This window comes from Mytilus edulis, chromosome 6 (assembly GCF_963676685.1).
Source record: "Mytilus edulis chromosome 6, xbMytEdul2.2, whole genome shotgun sequence".
NCBI classification, from domain to species: Eukaryota; Metazoa; Mollusca; class Bivalvia; order Mytilida; family Mytilidae; genus Mytilus; species Mytilus edulis.
The window spans coordinates 1,753,826-1,776,823 of NC_092349.1; the positions used below are offsets into that span (position 1 = coordinate 1,753,826).

The 22,998-nt window shown below is 32.7% G+C and overlaps 1 protein-coding gene and 1 long non-coding RNA gene across 2 annotated transcripts; one reads left to right on the forward strand and one right to left on the reverse strand.

Moving 5' to 3' along the window:
* Positions 1-2,739: 2,739 nt before the first annotated feature.
* Positions 2,740-9,320, reverse strand: LOC139526904 (uncharacterized). Its single transcript, XR_011665217.1, has 5 exons — positions 9,217-9,320; positions 8,620-8,648; positions 5,906-5,922; positions 4,079-4,180; positions 2,740-2,751 (listed from the first exon to the last, which is right to left on the reverse strand). It is a non-coding gene; the product is annotated as an uncharacterized lncRNA (long non-coding RNA).
* Positions 9,321-13,961: 4,641 nt separating this feature from the next.
* LOC139526906 (phospholipase A2 'basic'-like) lies at positions 13,962-22,516 on the forward strand. The gene is made up of 5 exons (XM_071322057.1): positions 13,962-14,186; positions 14,793-14,856; positions 20,361-20,514; positions 21,195-21,307; positions 21,609-22,516. The coding sequence occupies exons 1-5, from the start codon at positions 14,184-14,186 to the stop codon at positions 21,740-21,742; spliced, it is 468 nt and encodes a 155-aa protein (XP_071178158.1). The 5' UTR covers positions 13,962-14,183; the 3' UTR covers positions 21,743-22,516.
* Positions 22,517-22,998: the final 482 nt, after the last annotated feature.

The window sequence follows — 22,998 nt, forward strand, 5'->3', positions numbered from 1 at the left end:
AAAAAATAATATTTCAACATTAACATATTTAAGAGGGTGTCCATGGAAAAACCAGGCAGTGGATGGCACATGACATTTTTTGTTTTCAAAATTTGTTCATCTATTTCATATCACAAATTCATTCTTTCTAAAAGTTAAATTTTGTTTTTTTATTAACTGCAACAAATAAAGAGGGAAAAAAATACATAGAAAGCACTGAGAAATTCATTAAAAGGGGGAGATAACTCTTCATTTTGTACTAAATTTTGTTGCATTGTTAGTGAACTTTAAAATCATTTTCTGAGCCATCCACTGTTAATTCAAAAATATCTTTGACATGTATATCCTTTATATGATATAAACATTGCATTGGAACCAAAATTTCAGTGGGAAAAAAATTATGTTGTGCCATCCATATCATAGGATTTGCCTGATATTTACTTGGACAGCGTCTTACATCTTTTAAATCTATTATGTGCAAAAAGAATTAAAAAACGGTTTAGGAAATCTAGAAAAATTCAATAAGGGAAGTCCATAAAAAACCTACAAAATCAATAGCTATCAATCAACAGAAAATGTGATAAACATCTGTCATATTCCTGTACAAATGTATAATAGTATAAATGTTCCTTGAATTTCGTTTACTAGAATCTAACAATTTCAATAATAAATTAGAATTTAAATACATAATATTATCAATGAAATTAAACATAAATCTAAAGCATATTCAAAATTGAAGGAAATTCTTTTTTTCTATAACACAATATACAGCGTTGAGTCGATCAATATTTACTTTTTCTTCGAGAATAAAGCTCAATCACTTCTTTGTAAATACTTAAAATTGGACAAAATCGAGAGAAAAAAATCATACTTTTGAGCCATAATTACAAAATGTAGTTGTACGATTTTTTTTTAAAATATTTATAAATTCGCTATAATATTTTGCAAAGCGCTAACAACGTACCTGAAGCTGAAATATATAGTTATGTGAGAAAACAAGAAGTAATTGTAACAGGATGCTGTTACGAAGTCTCCCAAACAAAGCTCCCATAACTCGCCATTCATATGGTCCCATATTCATTTGATTTGATTTGTTGTCCCATACAAGAATATATATGGCTTAGGGGTGGGGATCGCCACCATTTACAAGTATTCAAACAGGAGGGGATGGTGGTGACCCCCAAGTACTTTACCTGCATTTGAATAGATTTGTTTTATTGTCCCATACAAGAATACATCTGGTTTAGGGGTGGTGATGTTGACCGTTTACAAGTTTTCAAAAAAAGGGGATGGGGTGACCCCCTCGAGACTTCCAATGTATTACATTTCATTTGTTTTATGGTCCCCTACAAGAATATATATGGTTTAGGGGGTGGGGATCTGGACCGTTTACAAGATAATAGCACATTCTCAGATTGAACGGGCTGGGGTGACTCCAAGGAACTTCCCTTTAATTTTATTTAATCAGTTTTATTGTCCAATACAAGAATATATATGGTTTATGGGGGTGGGGATGTTGACCGTTTACAAGTTTTCCAACAAGAGGGGTGGGGAGACCCCATAGTGACTTCCCTTTTATTTCATTTCATTTGTTTTATTGTCCCCTACAAGAATATATATGGTTTAGGGGTGGGGATGTTGACCGCTTACAAGTTTTCAAGCAAGAGGGGTGGGGATGACCCCCTCGGGACTTCCCCTTTATTATATTTCATTTGTTTTATTGTACCCTACAAGAATAAATATGGTTTAGAGGTGGGGATCTGGACCGTTTACAAGATAATAGCTCATTCTCAAATTGAACGGGGTGGGATGACCCCCAGGAACTTCCCTTTAATTTCATTTGATTAGTGTTATTGTCCAATACAAGAATATATATGGTTTAGGGGTGGGGATGTTGACCGTTTACAAGTTTTAAAACCAGAGGGAGTGGTTGATCCCCTAGGGACTTCCCTTTTATACCATTTCATTTGTTGTATTGTCTCCTACAAGAATATATATGGTTTAGGGTTGGATCTGGACGGTTTACCAGATAATAGCACATTCTCAAATTGAACGGGGTTGGGATGACCCCTGGGGACTTCCCTTTAGAAATGATTATAGGACAATAAAACAAATCACATTAACATCCTCTCCATTCAGACTCATATGACATGTATAACATATATGTTAATTTATCTCACCTTTTATATATTTCTAGGAAAATGATTGGTTAAAAGCAACCGCGTTGAGACCGTGTATATTAGGTTAGTAGGGTTCCATATTAGGTAAGTATGCAGGGCTTAATTCAATACACGGTTAGTAGCGTTTTACATCCCTTTATAAAAACAACAAGCTGTTAAGAAAATTCGTAAAGGTTTCAACAGACGAAGAAATTGGTGATGAACGATTGAAATAAATTCATAAAACACATTTAAAACTAACAAGTTGTTATTGTTGGCTTTTAAAATAGACCAATGAAAGTATGTTATTAATATTAACGAGACTGCAGACTTGATCACATTGATAGGCCATTAGTCGAAATACCGCATGTTAAGATAGTCGGTAAGATAAATTCGTTATAAAATGTTATAGTGACCTAATACGATATATATGTGGTCAGTATAGTCCATATGGGGACTCGAGCTTCGCTCTCATCCTATATGGAATTTACAGACCCCATATCGTATTAGGTCACTAACACACTATGCAACTTATAACATTTGTCAAGGTAGACAGCATGTTCTGTGTTTGCTAATTTATAAACAAGAAACGTAAACTTACCATCTCTTTTAACTGCAAAATTAAACATATAAACCGTATTAAAACATTATAGCCATGACATGCTGTTCGGGCAAGACGAATAGTGCCCTTCTGTACCTTTAACAAATTCAGATATCTAGGATTCACAAGTATTTAGAAAAAATTTCTACTTAAGTTTAGTCACTTCATATAGGTTACAAACCAAATTTAGTTAAAAATTATCCCGTAATTTTTATATCTAAGAATGCAACAGAATCTACTTTTGAATTAAAGTACACCCGTTGATTCTGAAATATAATTCGTAGCATACTTCCAATATCATTTTGACTTTTGTTATGAATATCCTTCAATTCATTTAAGTAGGATACACAAAATATACCAAAAATTTCATGGTGTTAATTTAGGCAAACACTGACACACATTTTAAACATTGACACTTTTGTGAAATGCAATGGGGAAAATACCCTTGTTTGAAATACCAGGAAAATGGCACTGTAAATTTCCTGGGGAAAATTGCCTTACCTCTCTTCAATGAATGTCATTTTAATTATGAGTAAATTCACTAGATAGATAAATAAATAAGCAATCATTGCATTGATACAACTATAGATGTCCTGTTTCATATACCCTATAATCGGAATTATCTCTTTATTTTATAAAAAAAAAAAAACGCAGCCTTGATATTTTACTATCGAAATGGATTACTGTTAAGGTACAAAATTTTTAAAAATGGCACCAGGAGAAATCTTCATGGCTATCATGTTATTGTTGAATTCTAACTCAATACTTTTTAATATTGATTAATTAGTTCCATCTTTAAAAGTCGTAACATAAATCATTCCTAAAACTGTTACGACAACCATAGAAATAAAAGTCAATGGGATATAACTCACCGTATTTGATATTTCTATCGGAGTCGTGTTACAAAACAAACTGGTGTCCGATAAAATATATTGAATCAAGTGACAACTATAAGTAGATTCCTGTAGAAATGATACCATTATATATTCTTTTTGTTGCTAATATCCTTTTGTAGTTGAAATGACTGCGCACGTCTTTTTATTGTGTGTTTTAGTTTGATGAAATATGCATATTAAACTGATTGCCAAGTAAACCATCATATTTTTATGATTTTTATAAATACAGGATATGTGATTCATTTGTTGTTCTTTTTTTATTGTCTCTTCCTTTTTTTTTGTTGGGGGGGGGGGGGGGGGGGGGGGGGGGGCAGGGGTATGGTATTAGCGCAAAATTAAATCTAGTGTGAAATGTTGGGTTAAGATTTTTTTTTAAATAATATGTGATTACACAATGTACACAATGTCACTAGATGGGTTTATAACAAAAATGTTGTACAAACCATCTTTTATACAAACATCACACTTTAGACATCCCATTTCATCCACAGGTTTTGTATATCCTCCTGGGCATTTACTAGCACATAAACCACAAGCCATTCCACCTAAACAAGAAATAGTTCCTTTATTTAAAAGGCGTATCCAGAAAGGCCATAAAGAAATGCTTCATAAATCGACACTACACAAACGAATTGAGAATAGAAACGGGATGTGACATAGAGAAAACAAAACTACCAAAGAGTAGAAAAGTAGGGCCACTAATGAGTCTTCAACGCAGCGGGAAAATCTAGCTCTTCCTGTCACCATCTTAAATTACACGGGTCAGTCAACACTACACCAGTTTTCTGTCCCCATCACAAATTAGTTGACCAATTACAGTGTCTATATCACACGTTACATGTATGAGAGACTTATTTTTATGTGTCTAAAACACACACCGCGTGAAAGCAGGATAAGCTTATCCTAGCTGTCGACCAAGTCGCCCTTGCTTTGCTTTACCTTACACGATTCCCTCAGTTTTTCTTTTAATTTTGGTTTGTTAATATAAAGTTGATGTATATGTACGAGGAGTTCATTGGTTAAATATGGTTGCTCTAAATTGAGACGGTCACCCAAAAATATAACCAACTAAAAGGCTCATACTAAAGGTGTAATTAGTCTAGCATTGTATAGGGAAAACAAACAACGGCTATGTTAGAAGCATCAATGAAGTGCATTAATGACGAAACATATTCAGATGTATATGAAGACGAAGACCGATGAGATTCCTCACTTGTTACAGCACATAAACATTTAACAAGTAAATTCTTTTAAAAAAGTTAAAAGAGGGACGAAAGATACCAAAGGGACAGTCAAACTCATAAATCTAAAACAAACTGACAACGCCATGGCTAAAAATAAAAAAGACAAACAGAAAAACAATAGTACACACGACACAACATAGAAAACTAAAGAATAAACAACACGAACCCCACCAAAAACTAGGGGTGATCTCAGGTGCTCCGGAAGGGTAAGCAGATCCTGCTCCACATGTGGCACCCGTCGTGTTGCTTAAGTGATTACAAATCCGGTAAATAGTCTAATTCGGTAGGTCATATTCATGAAAGGGAAGGGGATTGTAGTTACGACGTAAGGAACATATCCGATATCATTTGTGAAACGGTTATTCCATAACGGTCAACCAACTCGTGATGGCGTCCGTAAAATTTACGAAGGGATGATTTCAACTTCACCATTTGGAACTCTTGGTTTAATAGCTTCCTTGTGAGCAGCAAACCTCTATCAAGAAAATCATGATAGGAAATGCAAGCACGGGAATATCGTATCAATTGGGAGATATATACCCCGTATGCAGGTGCTGCTGGAATGTTGCTACTTAGAAATGGAAAGTTCACAATTGGAAAGCTGAAATCATCTCTTTTGTCGTAAAGTTTTGTTTTCAACCGACCCTCATTGTCAATTTCTAGATGTAAGTCAAGATATGAAGCCGACTTAACTGTATCTTCGTCATGTTTATCTCGCTCAAATGTGAATTTTAATAACTTGTCTTCACTCGTTTACAAGCGATTTAGAACTGACGTTTACTCTTGTATATTGTTGAACATCATATACTGTTGATCTAATGAGACTATGTTTAAGAGTGACCTTTTTAATTTCATTTTTATCTTCAATTTCTTTTTTTGTCTTTTTTTTTGGGGGGGGGGGATTACTTAATCCTTCGGCAAATAGCCTGCACTTTGCTTTTTATTCAATAGGATATGTTTATTTAGTTTTCCTCTGTTACATTTTTGTTTGTTTTTTATTTGTAAACTTAATATAGTCTATCTTACCATCCCGCTTCTCTATGCTGAAAGAATACAAAAACATAATTAATATAGAAGTGACCGTTGCTATAAAATATAAGTCCGGTGTAAGTTTATGTATAATGAAGTAACCACAAACACTAAATTGGAGATATACTTCAGTAAACCAGCTTACAGTGGTTGTCGTTTGCTTATGTGTTACATATTTGATTTTCGTTCATTTTTTTTTACATAAATAAGGCCGTTAGTTTCTCGTTTGAATTGTTTTACATTGTCTTATCGGGGCCTTTTATAGCTGACTATTCGGTATGGGCTTTGCTCATTATTGAAGGCCGTACGGTGACCTATAGTTGTTAATGTCTGTGTCATTTTGGTCTTTTGTTGATAGTTGTCTCATTGGCAATCATACCACATCTTCTTTTTTTATATTACAGTGTATTTCATTTCTAGGACAAAAATAAATTTTTCACAACAAATTGGAAAATTTTATTTCACACTTTTCCGCTCAGTATAGAATTTGAGACCAAATGACGTAGAAGTTAACAACTATAGGTCACCGCGCGGCCGTCAATAATGAGAAATACCCATTACCATGATTCCGCAGATGAGAAACTGACGATTCTAAAATTCAAACGAGAGAGTCGACGGCCTGAACTATGTACATATAATTTTGACAAATAAACTACAGTTTGTATATAAATTACACATAAAAGCTATCATGGTGCAAACTTAACGTTAGATTCACAGTTATAATTAGTTACTTTTTGAGGAATTGGAATTGTACAGTTTCTTTTAAAAAGATGAAATCTTGTTGTTTACCAAAATTATTTCACGCATGATAAGGATGTCTTGTAATAGTGTTCGTCCCTGAAGAAGTTCATGAAATATGGACTGCCACTGGAAAATAAGGGTTTATTGGATAGGGACAAAATTGTCGCAATAGGCCACCTACGGACCCCTCAAAGCGTTTTTGCAGAGAGCGCGACATTCTCTTTTTTCTCTCTTCAAAAGACTCCATTATAATACAAAGTGTACATTAAGACCGGACGTGGCTGCGTTCTTATACATCTCACACAGCAAAACGGACGCCTACTTTGGCAAGGATTTTACCTACGGCAGAAAGAAAACCAAGAGAGACCATGCATATTTTAATTCCCCAGCAACACTTGGGACCAGACAATTTTGACGAAGTCAGCATAAAGGGAGAACACACAGAAGTTTTAACGAGATATGACAGCATCACGATTTAAACAAGGGAAGCGGTACGTGTTACCGGTAGACAAGTGTAATGACCTTTTGGACTAAGAGTGGTAATTAAATCTGGATGGGGTTTCTATTTGTAGAATAGAGAATAATGGAACAAATCTGCAGAACTATTCACAAAGCAAAAGAAAAAAGAAAACTAGGACAACAAATATAGAATAGAGAATAATGGGCAAAAAAAACAATTTAGAAACTTAAAGACACAAAAAGGGAGAACTCTAACCCTAAAGTATATGGTCAACACAATCTTTATATCCGATTTCTGATCAAAAATAAAATATTTTGTTAGTTAAGATTGAAAATTTCGATTCACATCTGTTTAATTTGTTTCCGACTACAATGTCCTTACAATGTGTTTTGTAATAAAATAAAATATATTGATACTTTGCATTTGTTGCAAATGTACTGTGTTGTATGTTAAAATAGAAAAGAGTTGTTAACATGTTGCCACCACCTTTTTTATTAGGAAAAAAAACTTTTAGTTATCGATGTCTTATTTTATCGCAAATATTCCCAGTTTTGGAAAAGGAGATGATATAATGTTAAATAATTCACATTTAATAAATTGTCTTTTCAAATCTTTATTTAAATTATCACTGAAGTATCACTTTGGCACAAAATGAAATCAGTTTTTAAATAACTTTTAGCAGTGGCGATTTTTTTCACAGGTTCACATTTTTTTCTTGTCCGTTATTGTAATCTACCATAAACACTAAATTTTACATGAGGTTGATTTTCTCTGTTTTTATTCAAAAAGAGACGCATTTAAAATGCATAAGTGTTCAGCCAATACAAGAAACTATTATTGCCATGGCTTAGAAAGAGAGACAAACAAGTTTTTAAAACATTACATAGAACACTTATAACTGAGTCACACGAACTCCACCTAAATATCTGGGTTATCTTCGGTGCTCCGGAAGGGTAAGCAAATCCGGCTCCACCAGCGGCATAAGTTAGCTGTTCATGGTAGGTACACATTCGAGCATTAATTGCGATTTTAGAGTGAACTTATCTGAAACGGTTTCTCAAAATGTTGTGACTTTTTTTAAATATATGTATACAATACAAAAATTATGAACATTGTCGGAAAATATAAATTTTATCTGTATGAGCTTTAGAATCAGGATGAATAACAAGGCTTGCCGAGTTTTTCTCCTGTTTCGTAGCGAGTATTGTTTACAGCCTGCAATTTCTATCCGACATTTGAAACTTTAGTTGTTAAAGTCGAATTTATTGTCTCTAATTTTGCAAAGAAGTCGACAAAGTTTAAACGCAGACCGCGAAGAGGACTCCAAAATGAACTATTACACAAAAAGAAATATCCACATAACAGCTTGCTCAACATGGAAGCGAGGTAACAGAAGAAGTTATTATACAAGTACAAATAAAGCAAAAAATTATTTCTGCAATTGTTGGCTGATTTGAGGACAAATAATAGTTTTTCTATAGTATTAGATATTATAAATAAATTGTCTTACCTTGAACCCAGTGCACTTTTCCCAAGCACCTGTAAGTTAGGATAATTATAAGCACAACAGTAACACGTGTACGTGTGAATATATTACTTTAATACATGAGATCTCAATATTTTTTTCTTCAGTTATAGCTTGAGCTACATGTATTGTTTTCTCAAGACTTGTAGACATACGGCTGGCTAATAGTAAGCTTTGAAAATTATACAACTGTCAATGAAAATGTATTGCAACGACAATTTTCTTTTTTTTTTTTATTATTATTTTAATTGAAGTTCGTTGTGTTCTTAGAAACGAAGAAAAACAATCCTTTTAAAAATAAACGTGATGAACCATATAACCAAACAAATGACAAAATTTGCCTTGATTATGAATTTCCCTGTAGACTTCTTTTTTTTTTTATCATTGAAAGTTTTCCAACCCATCTATAATAACATTTCAGTATTTGAATTAAATTCCCAGTTAAAACAAAAACATATGATAAAAAAAAATTAGGAAGATTTTTATATGAATTTTATATCATATCTAGTCACGATTTTATGTAAACCTTTTTTGGAGGAAAATATACCAAGAATGCATTTTCCCTGAAATTAAACTTCCTACCTGAGACACGAGTACGACCAATGCTACTGCAAACAGAACACGTGACATCTTTTCCAGACAATGAAAAATTCTAGAGTAATTTTCTGATTTAATTTCAATACTTTTATACCAGAACATTCAGTTTAAGCATATCGCAACATATTAACAGAGGAAAACGTAATTAGAATAACATATTTCCTGAAGCTTTTACTACAATCATAATGTCTCGCCTTAAATGATTTATTCGTATGTAATTTATTCAATATGCCTTTAAGCTATAAAAAAAAGGTTATCAGTTTATTTCATTTCCTTTTTTCTATTTCCAAAATAGAAATTTAAACAGTTGTCATAATCCTAGGCAAATGTTACAGTAGTTGTTGCAAGGTTAACGAAAGTCGTTTGGTCAATGTACGAGTAATATTTCATTGTATTGTGTGGTGGAAGTGATTGGGGAAGGCAGTGGCGGATCATGGGGAGGGTAACTGGGGTTGGAAACCCCTTTTTAGGACCATCAATGCATTTGCAAGGGGACATATTATTGTCCCCTCCTTTATCCTGGGTTGGGAACCTCCTTATGAAAATAGCTGTACAGCCCATGGCTCTGGAGGTTTCATAAGAGGGATTACAGAATGAATTTTATCTGATGTACCATTCAACTAATGGTTACGACATATGATCCTTTTTCAAATTTCTCATTATATCAACATGTAAACGACCAGAGGCAAAGGTTTTCAGCACCAGAACTTGATAAGAAGATCGCCTTTAATCACTTGACATTATTTGCAACTAAACCTGGTTACCTGCCATACTTATATGATATTAAACAGATAAAGTACCAATTATTGTTGTTATGCACCCGCAATTAAAAGTCGGGGCATATTGTTTTACCCCTGTCCGTCCGTCCGTTCCATTATGTGTAAATAGTTATTCCGCATAACTTCTCCTACAGTTTCGAATACTAGGAAATTTTCACTTTGCTGGCTGTTTGTACATTATTATATCGAAGGTGTGCATGTGGTCAGGGTTTTCATATTTATTAATTTTTGCATTTTTTGGGAATAGTTTAACTTTGTCATTTTTGGGGTATATACATGCATAAGGGTTGCATTATGTTTCTGGATAACTCCGCCCACAGTTTGAATGCTAAGAAGTATCCATTTTGCTGGCTCTTTGCCATATATTGAAGATATGTATGTGGTCAGGGTTTTGATAATTATTAATTTTTGCTCTTTTGAAAATAGTTGAACTGTGTCATTTTTTTAGTATATACATGCAAAATGGGTGCATAATGTTTCTGCATAACCCCACCTACAGTTTAAATGCTAAGAAGTTTTCACTTAGTTGGCTGTTTGTATATATATTGAAGGTGTGTATGTGGTCAGGGTTTTGATTTTTATTAGTTTTTGTTTTTTGAGAGATACTTGAACTTTGTCATTTTTGGATTATAAACTTGCATAAGAGGTCTTCCTACAGTGAACCATAAATCTAAGTGCTCCCATGCTCAACTTTAAGCTTTTTTTTAAATGAAATCTTGCATATGCGAGGGCATCATTTGTGTCACTTAGACACAAACATATCTTAAAGAAAGTCTCACATTGACTGTGTTATAATACAGTAACTTCAGAGTGGAGTTAGGTGGCATCACTTTGTCTAGTTTTTAATTGATTCCTAGTATTCTTTTGAACAAATAAAGATGATGGGTAAACATCCGTGAGACAGCAACTAAACATTAATAGAAACGAATACAAATCTACATGTATGTTTCAACATCCGATCTCTCATAAAAGAAAGGTGTGTTGTACAATGGTATATGTCGAGCTGTAATTTTTACAAATATCTCCTATATGCATACATTGTATGTAGGGGGTTGATTGATTTTATAATAAATTTATATGGATGTAAATACCTGTATCAACCTAAAAAAAAAAAAGGCAAAACCTTGAAACAAAGCACATTGTCAAGCTTGTTTGCTGCATTTCAACATAAATTAAACGGAGAAGATATATGAATATTATACTTTATTTTGTTTATAATTTTACACTGTAAGGCTATATCCTAAATACCAAAGGAATGAAAATTTTCACGAAAATGGGATTAAAACTTTAAAGTTTTTTAAAGGTATGAGGGTTTTCTCTTATTCAAACATTTCAAATTCACGTTATACATTGTACTACACTTGATGTTTTTTTTTTTTTTTTTTTTTTTGGGGGGGGGGGCATTGTACTACTTTCGAGTATTTTCTTTTTTGACTGGGCCCGATTAGGTGTTGTTAAGTCTTACAAAGTCTATCCAAGTTATTTTTGCAAAGAATTCCGTTCAAACCGGTGCAGGGGGTCGTCTAACACTTGAAGTGAGGTGACAGTTTTAAAGCTCCGTGTTGAAGGCCCCGCTGTGATTTTAAAATGACGAACGGCAATAAAAACGCTGTTCCTTTGCTTTTTGTCTGTTTTTGTTGTTGCTATGCGTTTATTGATTTTGTGTCGTGGATGGATAGCCCATATCCTTTGTTTGTTTTATAACATTAAACTTAAATATTTTCTAGTCAAAGTCAGTTAATAGTTAAAAAATATCAAGTTATGTTCTTTATGGCCGATAGTTCAATATTCGCTAAAATGTCTACCGTCAGCTGTTACATGCCTGGGAGATAAAATGCATTACAACTTTTAATCAAATATTCATCCCTAGGTCATCAACGTGTGTTGAATTAACTAAAGCATCATCTGCTGCATTTTGTTTTTACTTTAATATAACTTTATAAAAAAAAAAAGGATAATTATTTAGGAAAAAATATAAACGATTAACATTTTGATTGCAATCTAATTTGTAATCCTGAATGCAACTCAGTAATACTTGCGATTGCCGTTAAGAATCTTTTTTAATCAATATAAGTATGTAGAAAATAAAATACTAATCAGACTTCTTTACTCTGTATTTGAGTATTACGCATTCTGACAGTTTTCATGAATTCAATGATCATAACAAAAAAAAACAAAAAAAATGAGCGTCAAATTTTTTCCAACTCCGTCCTTGATCTGGTTTTCAAAGTTTGATTTGAATACCGTTAATCAAATTAATTTTGACAAAATGTGTCTATATTTAACGGAAAGCTCAATACCTAAATTTATGTCTCTATGAAACCTTTCCCATTTCCATTCCCAATTTTATTTTTCTTATATACTATTTTGAAAAGATCCTTGATGATGTACACTGACAAAATCGTTTTAACTTTCATGATGGAGGAAGGCACCCTTTCTACCTTAATAACCGCTATTTAATCTTTTTTAGGGGAGAGGGGCCGTGTGCAATTGTTTGCTTTTGGTGTTGTCTGTTATTCTTTAAATTATAAAGTTATTGTTTGGTTTGCCCTAAAAAATCCTTATAAACGACTGCAGCACATGGCAGGTGATATCGATTCCAATATTAATTGACTAAGGATTGTTAGTTATCCAGTCGCAGGTCGGTGATTCTCTCTGGGCACTCCAGCTTCCTCCGCAAATAACAATTGATCCCCACGAAATAGAATAGTGTTGCTGAAAATTGTGTTCATATAACAAGTGAAACATGTACGAAAAAACATTACAAACTCCAGAAATACAGAAATGAATGCCTCCCCATCAATACCTTTATAAAAAGAAATATTTAAATAGTATCTTAAATTTAGAAACAAATGGGGAGAATTCATTGCAAAATCATAACAAACACTTAGAAACGTATAAAAGCACAAAGAGATACTCACTAAATTAGATAAAAAGGGAAATAATAATGTCACTAGCCTAGCTGTCTTGCCTAGCTGTCTTGCCGCAAAGAAAGCATCGATAACTACAACAAAAAATGAAAAAATGAAAATGAAAGTTTGCATAGAAACAATAGAAAAGAAGACTTTACAGAACATGGCCATATCGTTAAAGTTTTTGATGCATGTTCTTTCAATGAGTAAAGAGGTAGGAACCATTTCCCATGTACTTGCTTCATTCATGGGATCAAGCTAAGTAGTGTTTGAAACCTTATTGAACATTAAAAACCTAAATAAATTATATTTGAAAGATCCTTCAATGACTTTATAATGTATTCATAACCTCAAATTATTATCCAGTGTATAAAAAAGGCAAATGTTAAATATTTCTGTACAATTTTTACCGCGATAGACTTCGTTAATTTGTATATGTAAGAAATTATATCTGAACACTAATAGTATGTAGTTTCATTACCGATAGAACAAATTTAGACAGGTTTGACTAAGAAAACTAGTTTGTCTTAACCAATCAAAATTGCAGTTTGACGTTCATAATTTTAACACTGTTTTAAAAATACACCATCCTAATACCATTAACGAAGCTTAGACACTGGGAATTGTAGCAAAGATTAAAGACATAGGGGCCTTTTATGGCAGAATTCAAATTATGGGTTTTTTCTCATTGTCGAAGACCGTACGGTTGCCTATAATTCCTTAAATCATCACTTCATTTGAACTTTGGTGGATACTTGTCTCATTAGCAAACATACCAAATTAATATATAGATGTATAATAAATTAAACGGATTCAAAATAGTAGGTTTTTTTCTGTTACATTTAAAAAAAATTCTTACACATACAATTTAAGAGTAATATCAAAATCTTGAACAAGTTTGAAAAAAAGAAAATAAAATATGATAAATAATCGATTTCAAATCGAAGGAGTAAGTGGTATTATTTATATTTTCTTATTTCAGTTAATTATAAAATCTCCTCAGGAGGAAAACACTGATCTAAAATATCTTTATCACACGGAAAACATACATGTATATACATGTACGGATACCACTTGTGCATAAACGGATCCACTACAGAAAAATTAATACAGTAAATATATTGTAGAAAACAAATTACAAATTCAGGAAGCAGGAATTTCCTGGAAGCAGGAATGTCCTGGATGTACTGTATAAAGTAACAAACGACCTGCTGATTTAAACATATGATTTTATGAACGCAGCTTATTTGAAATTTTCACAATGGTAAGTAATAAACTTATTTCTAAAATATAGTCATTGTAGTTGTTTGAATTCACATTTCAATTTGTAATTATTATTAATATAGAGAGTCAGTAATAGTATTTGAAAATTATTTTGACTGTTATGAATTATACACATATGGAAACTTGAAATGGAATTATGTCTGGCATTTAAATGTATGTTGCATTATCTGGGATGTTTAAATACACAACCACGTCTGGTGATTGTCGAAAAAGGGAATATGACATATTGTATTTTGGGTCATTCATGCTGTCTTTCATTGCAAAAACTTATCTGAAGGGATGTATTTTAGGAGGTCGTGTCAAGGCTAAAAGCTTGCCCTTTTCAACATTTCCTCTTTTCCTTATTACGGCACAAATCATACTGCGTTGAGAATCCTTGTTTGGTGTGCATTATTTACTTTCTTTATTCTTTGTCGATGATTAGGGGAAGGAGTAAGAAATAAAGGCAATCTATTATGCGGAAATATAATATTATTATTAAAACTTATTTAAAGATATTAATGGAGTAATTGATTCGATAGAACTATAGGAATTATAGTGTTGAAATCAGATGAAAGTTTACAATTGTCAAGATTTTTTTTTTCAGAATGTTCGAGGAGGGTTAGTTTTCAGAGTTTCACTATGCGTTTTGGTACTGATTGCTTCAGTAGGTATGTATGACTAATGTTGTCAAAACTGAGGGTCTACTAGGTTGGGTTACCAGAATAGAGAATAATGAGTCAATATTGCTGAAAAATGCCCCCCCCCAAAAAAAAAAAAAGAATAGAGTAAAATAGGCATACTAATAAAGAATATAGAATAATGGGATGCTACTATATAAACGATAGAGTAAAATGACCAGAAATATAAAGAATACAGAAAAATGACATACAAATTAGAAAATACAGAAATGGAGGACCCCATTCCAGATCCTCATATCTGATCTAAATAGACAAACGGTAATTTGTTTCACAAACACAATGCGTTTAAATATACCGTTGAAAGAGAAATATGTATGAAACAAAGTTACTGTTTGGTCTTTGCTATTCTTTTTTTTCATGATTTTATTAGAAACTTTCAATTCAGGAATGAAAAAAATAAATTGATAGTTTGTTTCTACGCAATCAATCTACGCAATTAATCTATAAGTTCTGTGAATATATTAGGTGTATTTCACACATCATGTATCTATTAAAACGTTCGGCGATATTTTCATTCAATGCGTATATACAAAACTAGACTTATTTTTTTGCTGACATCCCTTAAAAGTTACAAAGTAACGCACTCGCTAACAACAAAACACATTTTACTTTTTATCTATTTATATACATATTCGCAAAATATCTACAGCATTGAATATTGACTGTCTCAAGGAATTAAATTATGCATATTTAAAAAACCTGTTATCTTTGTCTCTATTGCGTCATATGATTTCAATGGTGGTATTTCCAAAAATAAAATAAAAATCAAATGGATATCTATTGGTTTACCATTGAACAATGCCACCGATAGTCCTCGGATTATTCCAGAGGAAAGGAATCGGCCGAATCCAGACGAGTGTGGAAGCATACAGCTCACAAAATGTCACAAAACAGCCAAACAGGACTCTAAAGTGCGATGGTACTCTAAAGTGCGATGGTCACGCTAAAGTGCGATGGTCTACGCTAAAGTACGATGGTATCTCACGCTAAAGTACGATGGTTGTGTGTTTGCTAAAATGCGATGGTGTAGCACGCTAAAGTACGATGGAACAAAAGAGAAATGTTGAAGGGCATGTACTAATGTTAAAAACAAGTCTTTTTTGGAAAATCTAGTTTGCTATGATATAACATATAATGCGATAGGCTTTTACTTCACCGGTAGTCATATGTGACTATTTCTAAATTAAGAAGACTGACCTAGTAATAATTGCTTAAAAGGTTATTTACAAAAATGTAGGTGTCACAAAATACTTTATTTCCTTTAAATGACTTTTTAACAATTCGGGCCTATTGGAATAGTTGTTGGTTGCTCAACGTCCAGTGGCAAATATTTCAAGAATGTTCAGGACGAGGGGCGTAATGGATAATGTATGTATAACTTGCCGTTTACACAGCCTATTAATGTAGAAACATCCCCCTGTCGTTGCAAATACAAAATTCGGTCATTTCCGTTAAAATTATGTGAAAATATAAGGGAGTCACCGGATTCCTTTTTTTTTTCAGTTGAAAATAATCAGTCTCACTTTCGTAACGTGGAAAAGGTAAAAAAAAATAATAATTTTAGCGTCGTAAAATTTTATCACTCATACATAAATGATGAAGACAGCAAATATGAATCCGGTGACCCCTTAATATATTCCTATCGTTAAAATGAAAATGTTTACAGCAACAGAATATTATTTTTGAATAGAATTCTGTTAACAGATGTTGGGAAAAGCATATTCTCTGACGCGTTTTACTTCAGTAATCCTTTGCACGTAATCGACATAAACTTGGAATTATAAAACATTCTTATTTATATATTTTTTTTAACATTCTGACGATTCCAACGAATTATATAAATGCGTACTAATTTTCAACAAAATCTGAAATATCTGTCATTAAGGTGAGTTCGACTCCGAACCTTATTTACTTGGATAGTCGGGTTTTTCTCGAGTCTGTGTTTTTTTTTCTCATGGAACTGTTGCTTCATGTTCTTATAAAAACTGTGCATCACAAAAAAGACAGGAGTGTTGAATGTTGTGTTTAATTTCAAAAATAAATCAAGAAAATATTGTCCAATTACGCATTCTTTGCCAAAAAAGTATACATTATCAGGTCAAATTTATTTATGAAATTATATAAATTGGGACACGTTCGAAAGGAATAATATGATGCAAACGAATGCAGCCCTTTTGAGAGTAACGAATGTTATGCAAATAAAGGATCCTCATAGAAACCACGATGGCGGATTCACAATGGAAAATAATCTTCGATAATGTGAAGGTCAGGATTATACAGTGCAATCACAACAAAAGGTAGGACATTACTGGTATTTTGGAAAAATTTTTGATTCCGCTAATTGAAACACGTAATTTCGAATAAATGCGGTTGGTAGTTTAAAAATTTCGACCAAAACCATGCATGGTATCAATTTTACCTGACGGCAACTATACATATTTATATGTATACTGTTATAACTCATACAACAGAGGAAATTTTTAAAAAATACTTTCAAGTTATACATTTTTCGGGAACTTAAAACATTTTGTCAATTTCTTCGGATAAACAATTAACACTGCATGCAGATTTGAAAAAAGAAACAACGATTAGTCTGTGGGAGTGAGTGATTAAAGACTTAATTTGATGTCAGAAATGAATAAGAAATTTTAGACAACCATTCTAGGGTATCCTCTTGAGATAGGTATAACAAAATGGAACCATTTGATGGAGAATACTTTGATCTAATCATGTTTAGAATATTGTATGCAAAGTTACTTGTAAACTGGTAAAATATTATATTTGAGTGGTTCTTAAATTTGTGTGAGGTGACCAAAATCTTGGCTTGTATATATAGTTCAAGTCCGGTAATTTCGTGTGCCTTTAAGTCCAATGAACGGACTCCGGACGGATTGAAATACCGGTAAGCATCAAATAATTGTACATACAGTTGTCTTATCGGCATGATATGACTATACATGTATTCTTGCACGAGTACATCTTTATTAAAAGCAAACAGATTAGCAAAACTTTTTATCAATGCATCACAAGATCGTTCTGTTTTTCGTTTAATATATTTTGCATAATGTCCGTTCCTGTCTGGGGACGTTTCTTGAATAGTCAGAAACATGAACAAATCAAAACGACTTCAGGACATGATCCTTTACCAAGACTTGGTGCTCATCCTTATTGGTCACGGCTAAGTACATTATCAAGCGGATTTTGTCAAATATGTATAGAGGCGATTAATTGATTTTCTGATGAGGAGGGGAGACAGTTTTCCGGATTGATATTCTTTTTTCATTTTTTGTTAGTACAAATTGTTTTCATTCATACTTATTCCCTTTATTGTCATGCATTTTGTTGGACAAAATATTCATTTTCACAACGACTTGGGCCTCGTTATTCATGATGCCATAATATTCATTTTCACATTCCTACCACCCCCATTCTCCCATCCTCAGAATTTTAGATGGTCACCCACCTAAAGACTGGATTTCGTTGACCGTCAACGGTATCCAGGACTTCGTAATGGCTATGCCCGCACCTTACTGTTAGATAAATTTACAAACAAACAAAAAATACTTTCAGAATATATGTTAAAAGCGGGAAAAAATTAACAAGAAAGATGGGTCCTTTATATTATAAATTATAAATATGTCTGTTTTAATTAAAACACTTGATAAATTTCATGCTTCCGTAGCCCTTTTCTGGATTTACTTTCATCATGCAGAAATGCTTAAAATTAAATATTTAAAAGCAAAGAATGTATTGTTTAAGAAGCGAAACATGTGAAGACAGTACATGATCAAAAGTATTCGTCACCTTTATTTGTTTGCCATATATTTATTTCATGTAAAAACAACTTTTTTTTTCTCAAAAAAAAAATCCCAACAGAAAATAAAAAAGCTCCACAACAAAAATATAACCAATTGAAGAAATAAACCTGTGAAAATTTGGCACATAATTGCTTATTATTCACCTAGAAATTACCCCAAAACATTTTTTTGAAAAAACGTAGTTATATATGATATATAAAGTGAAAGATCACAAGTTACGAATTCTTATGGACCAAATGATAAAAAAAGGCCAATCTGTCTTCGGTCAAATTAATATGTCTTATCGAAATTATCAACAATATAAACATAAGAAGGTATGGTATGATTACCAATGTAGCAATTACTAAACATCTTTTTCGAGACCAATTGACGTGATGAATGAAATCGTAAACCACCGTACGGCCTTCAAGACCTTCAACAATGACGAGCAAAACCCATATCGTACAGTAAGGATCCGAAATGACAAAGTGTGAAACATTTAAACACAACAACCAACGGATTGATAAACGAACAGCAAAACTCAGATATGGTAGCTAAATATACATGACATCATTGTAACGTCATAAAAATGGCTAAATGACGTCATGAAAAATGAAAAAATGAAACAAGAATGAAATGGCATTGACAGAACATCATTAAATTATGCTTTTATAGCTAAAATCAACATTTATTTTATTAACCTTAACCATCGGCCATATCGGCCCATTGGCAGTTAAAGAACAACTAAATCGGCCCAATCGGCCCTTTGGCAGTTAATGACAACGTCAATCGGCCCGATCGGCCCATTGGCAGTTAAAGGTAACGTCAATCGGCCCAGATCGGCCCGCTGGCAGTATAAGGGTTAATACATGTTATTTTTTAATACAATGTATACACTGGTGTTTAAATGGACAATTTAAAACGTGTACCTATTTTTTAACGACGTTTATACTCTTAAATAAAATCAACAATATTTTAACATAAGGGTAAACATTAATATGCATCTGTTCGCTTCCATTATTTATTTCATCTTCCGGCATGTTCATTTTTGGTTTGTATAAACGAATGTTAACGTCATAATCACACTACGTTTCGTACGTCTATACTTTCGCGGACCATCGCACTTTAGCGAATGGAGGCATCGGACTTTAGCGTAGACCATCGCACTTTAGCGAGACCATCGTACTTTAGCGTCCCCATCGCACTTTAGAGTCCTACAAATATATAAAAGCTCATGTCTTTATAGTGATTGGTATGATTAAAATGATACATTTTGATTGATAATTGCCAGTAAATTATTCTATAAAAGCTATGGTTACAGTTCCAAAACGCACAAGCCTTCGTGTATGATGATTTAGTCTGATCTATTTATAGGCCCTCTTCAAATTTTTTTATGTTGTCTTTCTTAACTTTTGCTTATGGTCATACCTGATCAAGAGACACGTGATGTGCGCACGAAAATACTATCATGTGTTTCGATATCAAAGTCTGAGCCGGGACATCATATCATTAAAAAAAATGCTTTCTTTCTTACATTGTTTTACACGTTAATCGTGTTTATTGTTCTAACAATTTTTCGAGATTTTGAATGCTTTACACCGTAAGATTTATTTATATAATAACTGTTAGTTTTTGGACCATGTGTGTTTATTAATATCTGTACATTTCATTTTGAAGGGCGTGCTGATAGAACCAAAAGATCATTCCTGAATATGTTCAATCAGATCGGTCATTTGTTTGACTTGGGTTATACTTTTGCGAATTATCTTCGAGACTATGGATGCTGGTGTGGAGTAGGCGGAAGCGGTACACCACAAGACAACATTGACAGGTGAGCCGCCCTTTTAAATTTCGGAACATATTTTGGTACGCACAAGTAAACAAAAAGCTGAAGATACCAATGGGGACATTCATAACTCCTCAATTTTCTTTGTTAAAAATGTAGAATTAGGGAAAATTTCCAAATCCGAAACATATAAAATTTCAGTGTGCTTATCCTTTTGGCACTCAGTATATTCTTAAAGATTCGGAAACGGTAAAAAAAAGTATGACTACATAACTGACCTTTCACAAACTGGAAACTGCTGGAAACAATAAACTTACTAAAATCGGTCTTCCCTCCGTCTGCTTCTTTTCAGCTTTTCGAAAAATTCATAAGACGATTTTGTGACGTCAAATGCGTTCACTCGGATTTATTACCGAAGTCATAATATTTTAGACGAAAGTGATAAGTTTGATCAAGAACTTATCACGTCCTCTTGCAATTAGCTGGTCAGACAAATAATAATATCATTTCTATGACGAAAACGCACAAAAATGCAAACCGATCACCATCATAAAATTATCATATTTTCATGATATTGATATTGCAAAATATCAATTGGTCGACACACTATGATGCATTTTTTGAACTCGTTCGCTGCTCAAATTCAACAGAATCTTGATATTTTACAGTATCGATATGCAGAAAAGCTGATGTTTGGTACATATAATGTTCTTCTTCATTTGTAGATGTTGTATGGTACATGATCGATGCTATGACCAGAATAGTAGGGATGGGTGTAGTGGTATTCATCTGGACGATTACAGGAACGAGTGGACCAGCTTGTCAATCAAATGTACAAGTAAGTAGTCTCATTCCACCCTCTTTATTATAATTGAATAAATTAAACAATTTATAGATGAGCAAAAGGAGATATAGGGTTACTTATTTTATTGATAATTATCTTAATAAATGTTTTACCCTAGAACCATCCAACAATTATCAATTTCCGGCAAAAATGTTTTTGTTGAGAAATAATCATTTTGGGAAGGTCGAAGCTCTTCATTTGATTTTCTAATTTTTAAAAACACATATGAAAATACAATTAGAAAGACTATGATATGTTTGGTTTCTTTTTTTCTTTTCTTTTTATTTATTTGCAGATAATCCAGGTTCTTGCGACTACAAAAACTGCAACTGCGACAAGGCGTTCTTGGAATGTTTGAGAAGTGCAAATTTCCCACAGACCTTTTTATACGGACTACGCGACTATAACAGATTTAAAGGACGATGTTGATATAAGTGAACCATCTTATTAAACACTACGAAAGTTTAATTAATATAATCACCGAAAAGATTGCAATAACTGTCATGTCAAGATTTAAATATTAGAATAAAATTGTAATTGCAATAGATAAATATACTGAGTAAAAATGTTTTGAATTCCAACATATATTTCAAATACAAAAAAAATAATAATTTTGAAATTGTGCAAATAATTGTATATCTTAATTTTTGTCTAGTAAATTTTTAACCATATCAGTGGCAAGTTTAGGGGTGTACAGGGTGCCCAGCTTCCATATGGAGCAACATATATGCATATATTACATATACACGTTAAACGTGTTCCTTTAAAAGTGTTGACTATTTTTTTTTCAAACCCTGGATCCCCATCTGCTCATGGTTTATTTTCTTTGTTTCAATAGTGTTTGCATTGTCATTGATTTAAAGTAAAGTTAATTTCTGTAAATGAGAAATAAAAAATATGTGTTGCTTATCCTTTTTTTACTCAGTATATTAGTATATGGATAATATAACATGAATAAAATTAGATGTGGTCAACATATTTCAACTCGTGGAAATTGTAAATCTTTCTTTGATGTACTGTTCAAATCACCTGGTTTTCTCTTATTGTTTATAAAATACCAACTTTAAATGCTTGCAGTTAGGTTCACGTTTTAATAGGTGTGTTTGTCTAAAGAAGTTCCCGAGAGAAAATGTGTGCATATCCATGAAGTGTAAATCTTGTATTTCAGACGTATATTTATATTAAAAGATTTTTTCAATGATAAATAGTATATACTAGTTTATCATATATAAATATAAAGATTCTTTAAATGGTATTTAGACATAATATAGTATATAAATAAAAAAGATTCCATCAATAGATTTCAAACGATCTGATCAGTTAAGTCCTTTTCAACTAAGTATACTGTATTTTCATATAGATTGCCGTTAAATCGGTAACACTGTCGCAGGTAAAGACCCCTTAAGTATGGGTTTCGGCCATTTATAAGGTCTTACAATACGGTTGCAGTTTCCATGCATTCATAGTTGATAAAATGTATGTTCTCGTCGATTGGTCTATAGTGGATAGATTAAGCAGTGGCAAAAAGTAAAATAACAAGAATACCGAACTCCAATGAAAATTCAAAAGGGAAAGTCCCTAATGAAATGGCAAAATCAAAAGCTCAAGCACATCAAACGAAGGGATAACATGTGGCATATTCCTGACTTGGTACAGGCATTTTCTTATGTAGAAATATCCACTCT

What these genes read in the sequence shown, in the direction of transcription:
- LOC139526906 (XM_071322057.1), top strand. An exon ending in GGTACTGATTGCTTCAGTAG is followed by an intron (nt 14,857 to 20,360) that starts GTATGTATGACT and finishes TTCATTTTGAAG; the next exon opens with GGCGTGCTGATAGAACCAAA. An exon ending in CCACAAGACAACATTGACAG is followed by an intron (nt 20,515 to 21,194) that starts GTGAGCCGCCCT and finishes CTTCATTTGTAG; the next exon opens with ATGTTGTATGGTACATGATC.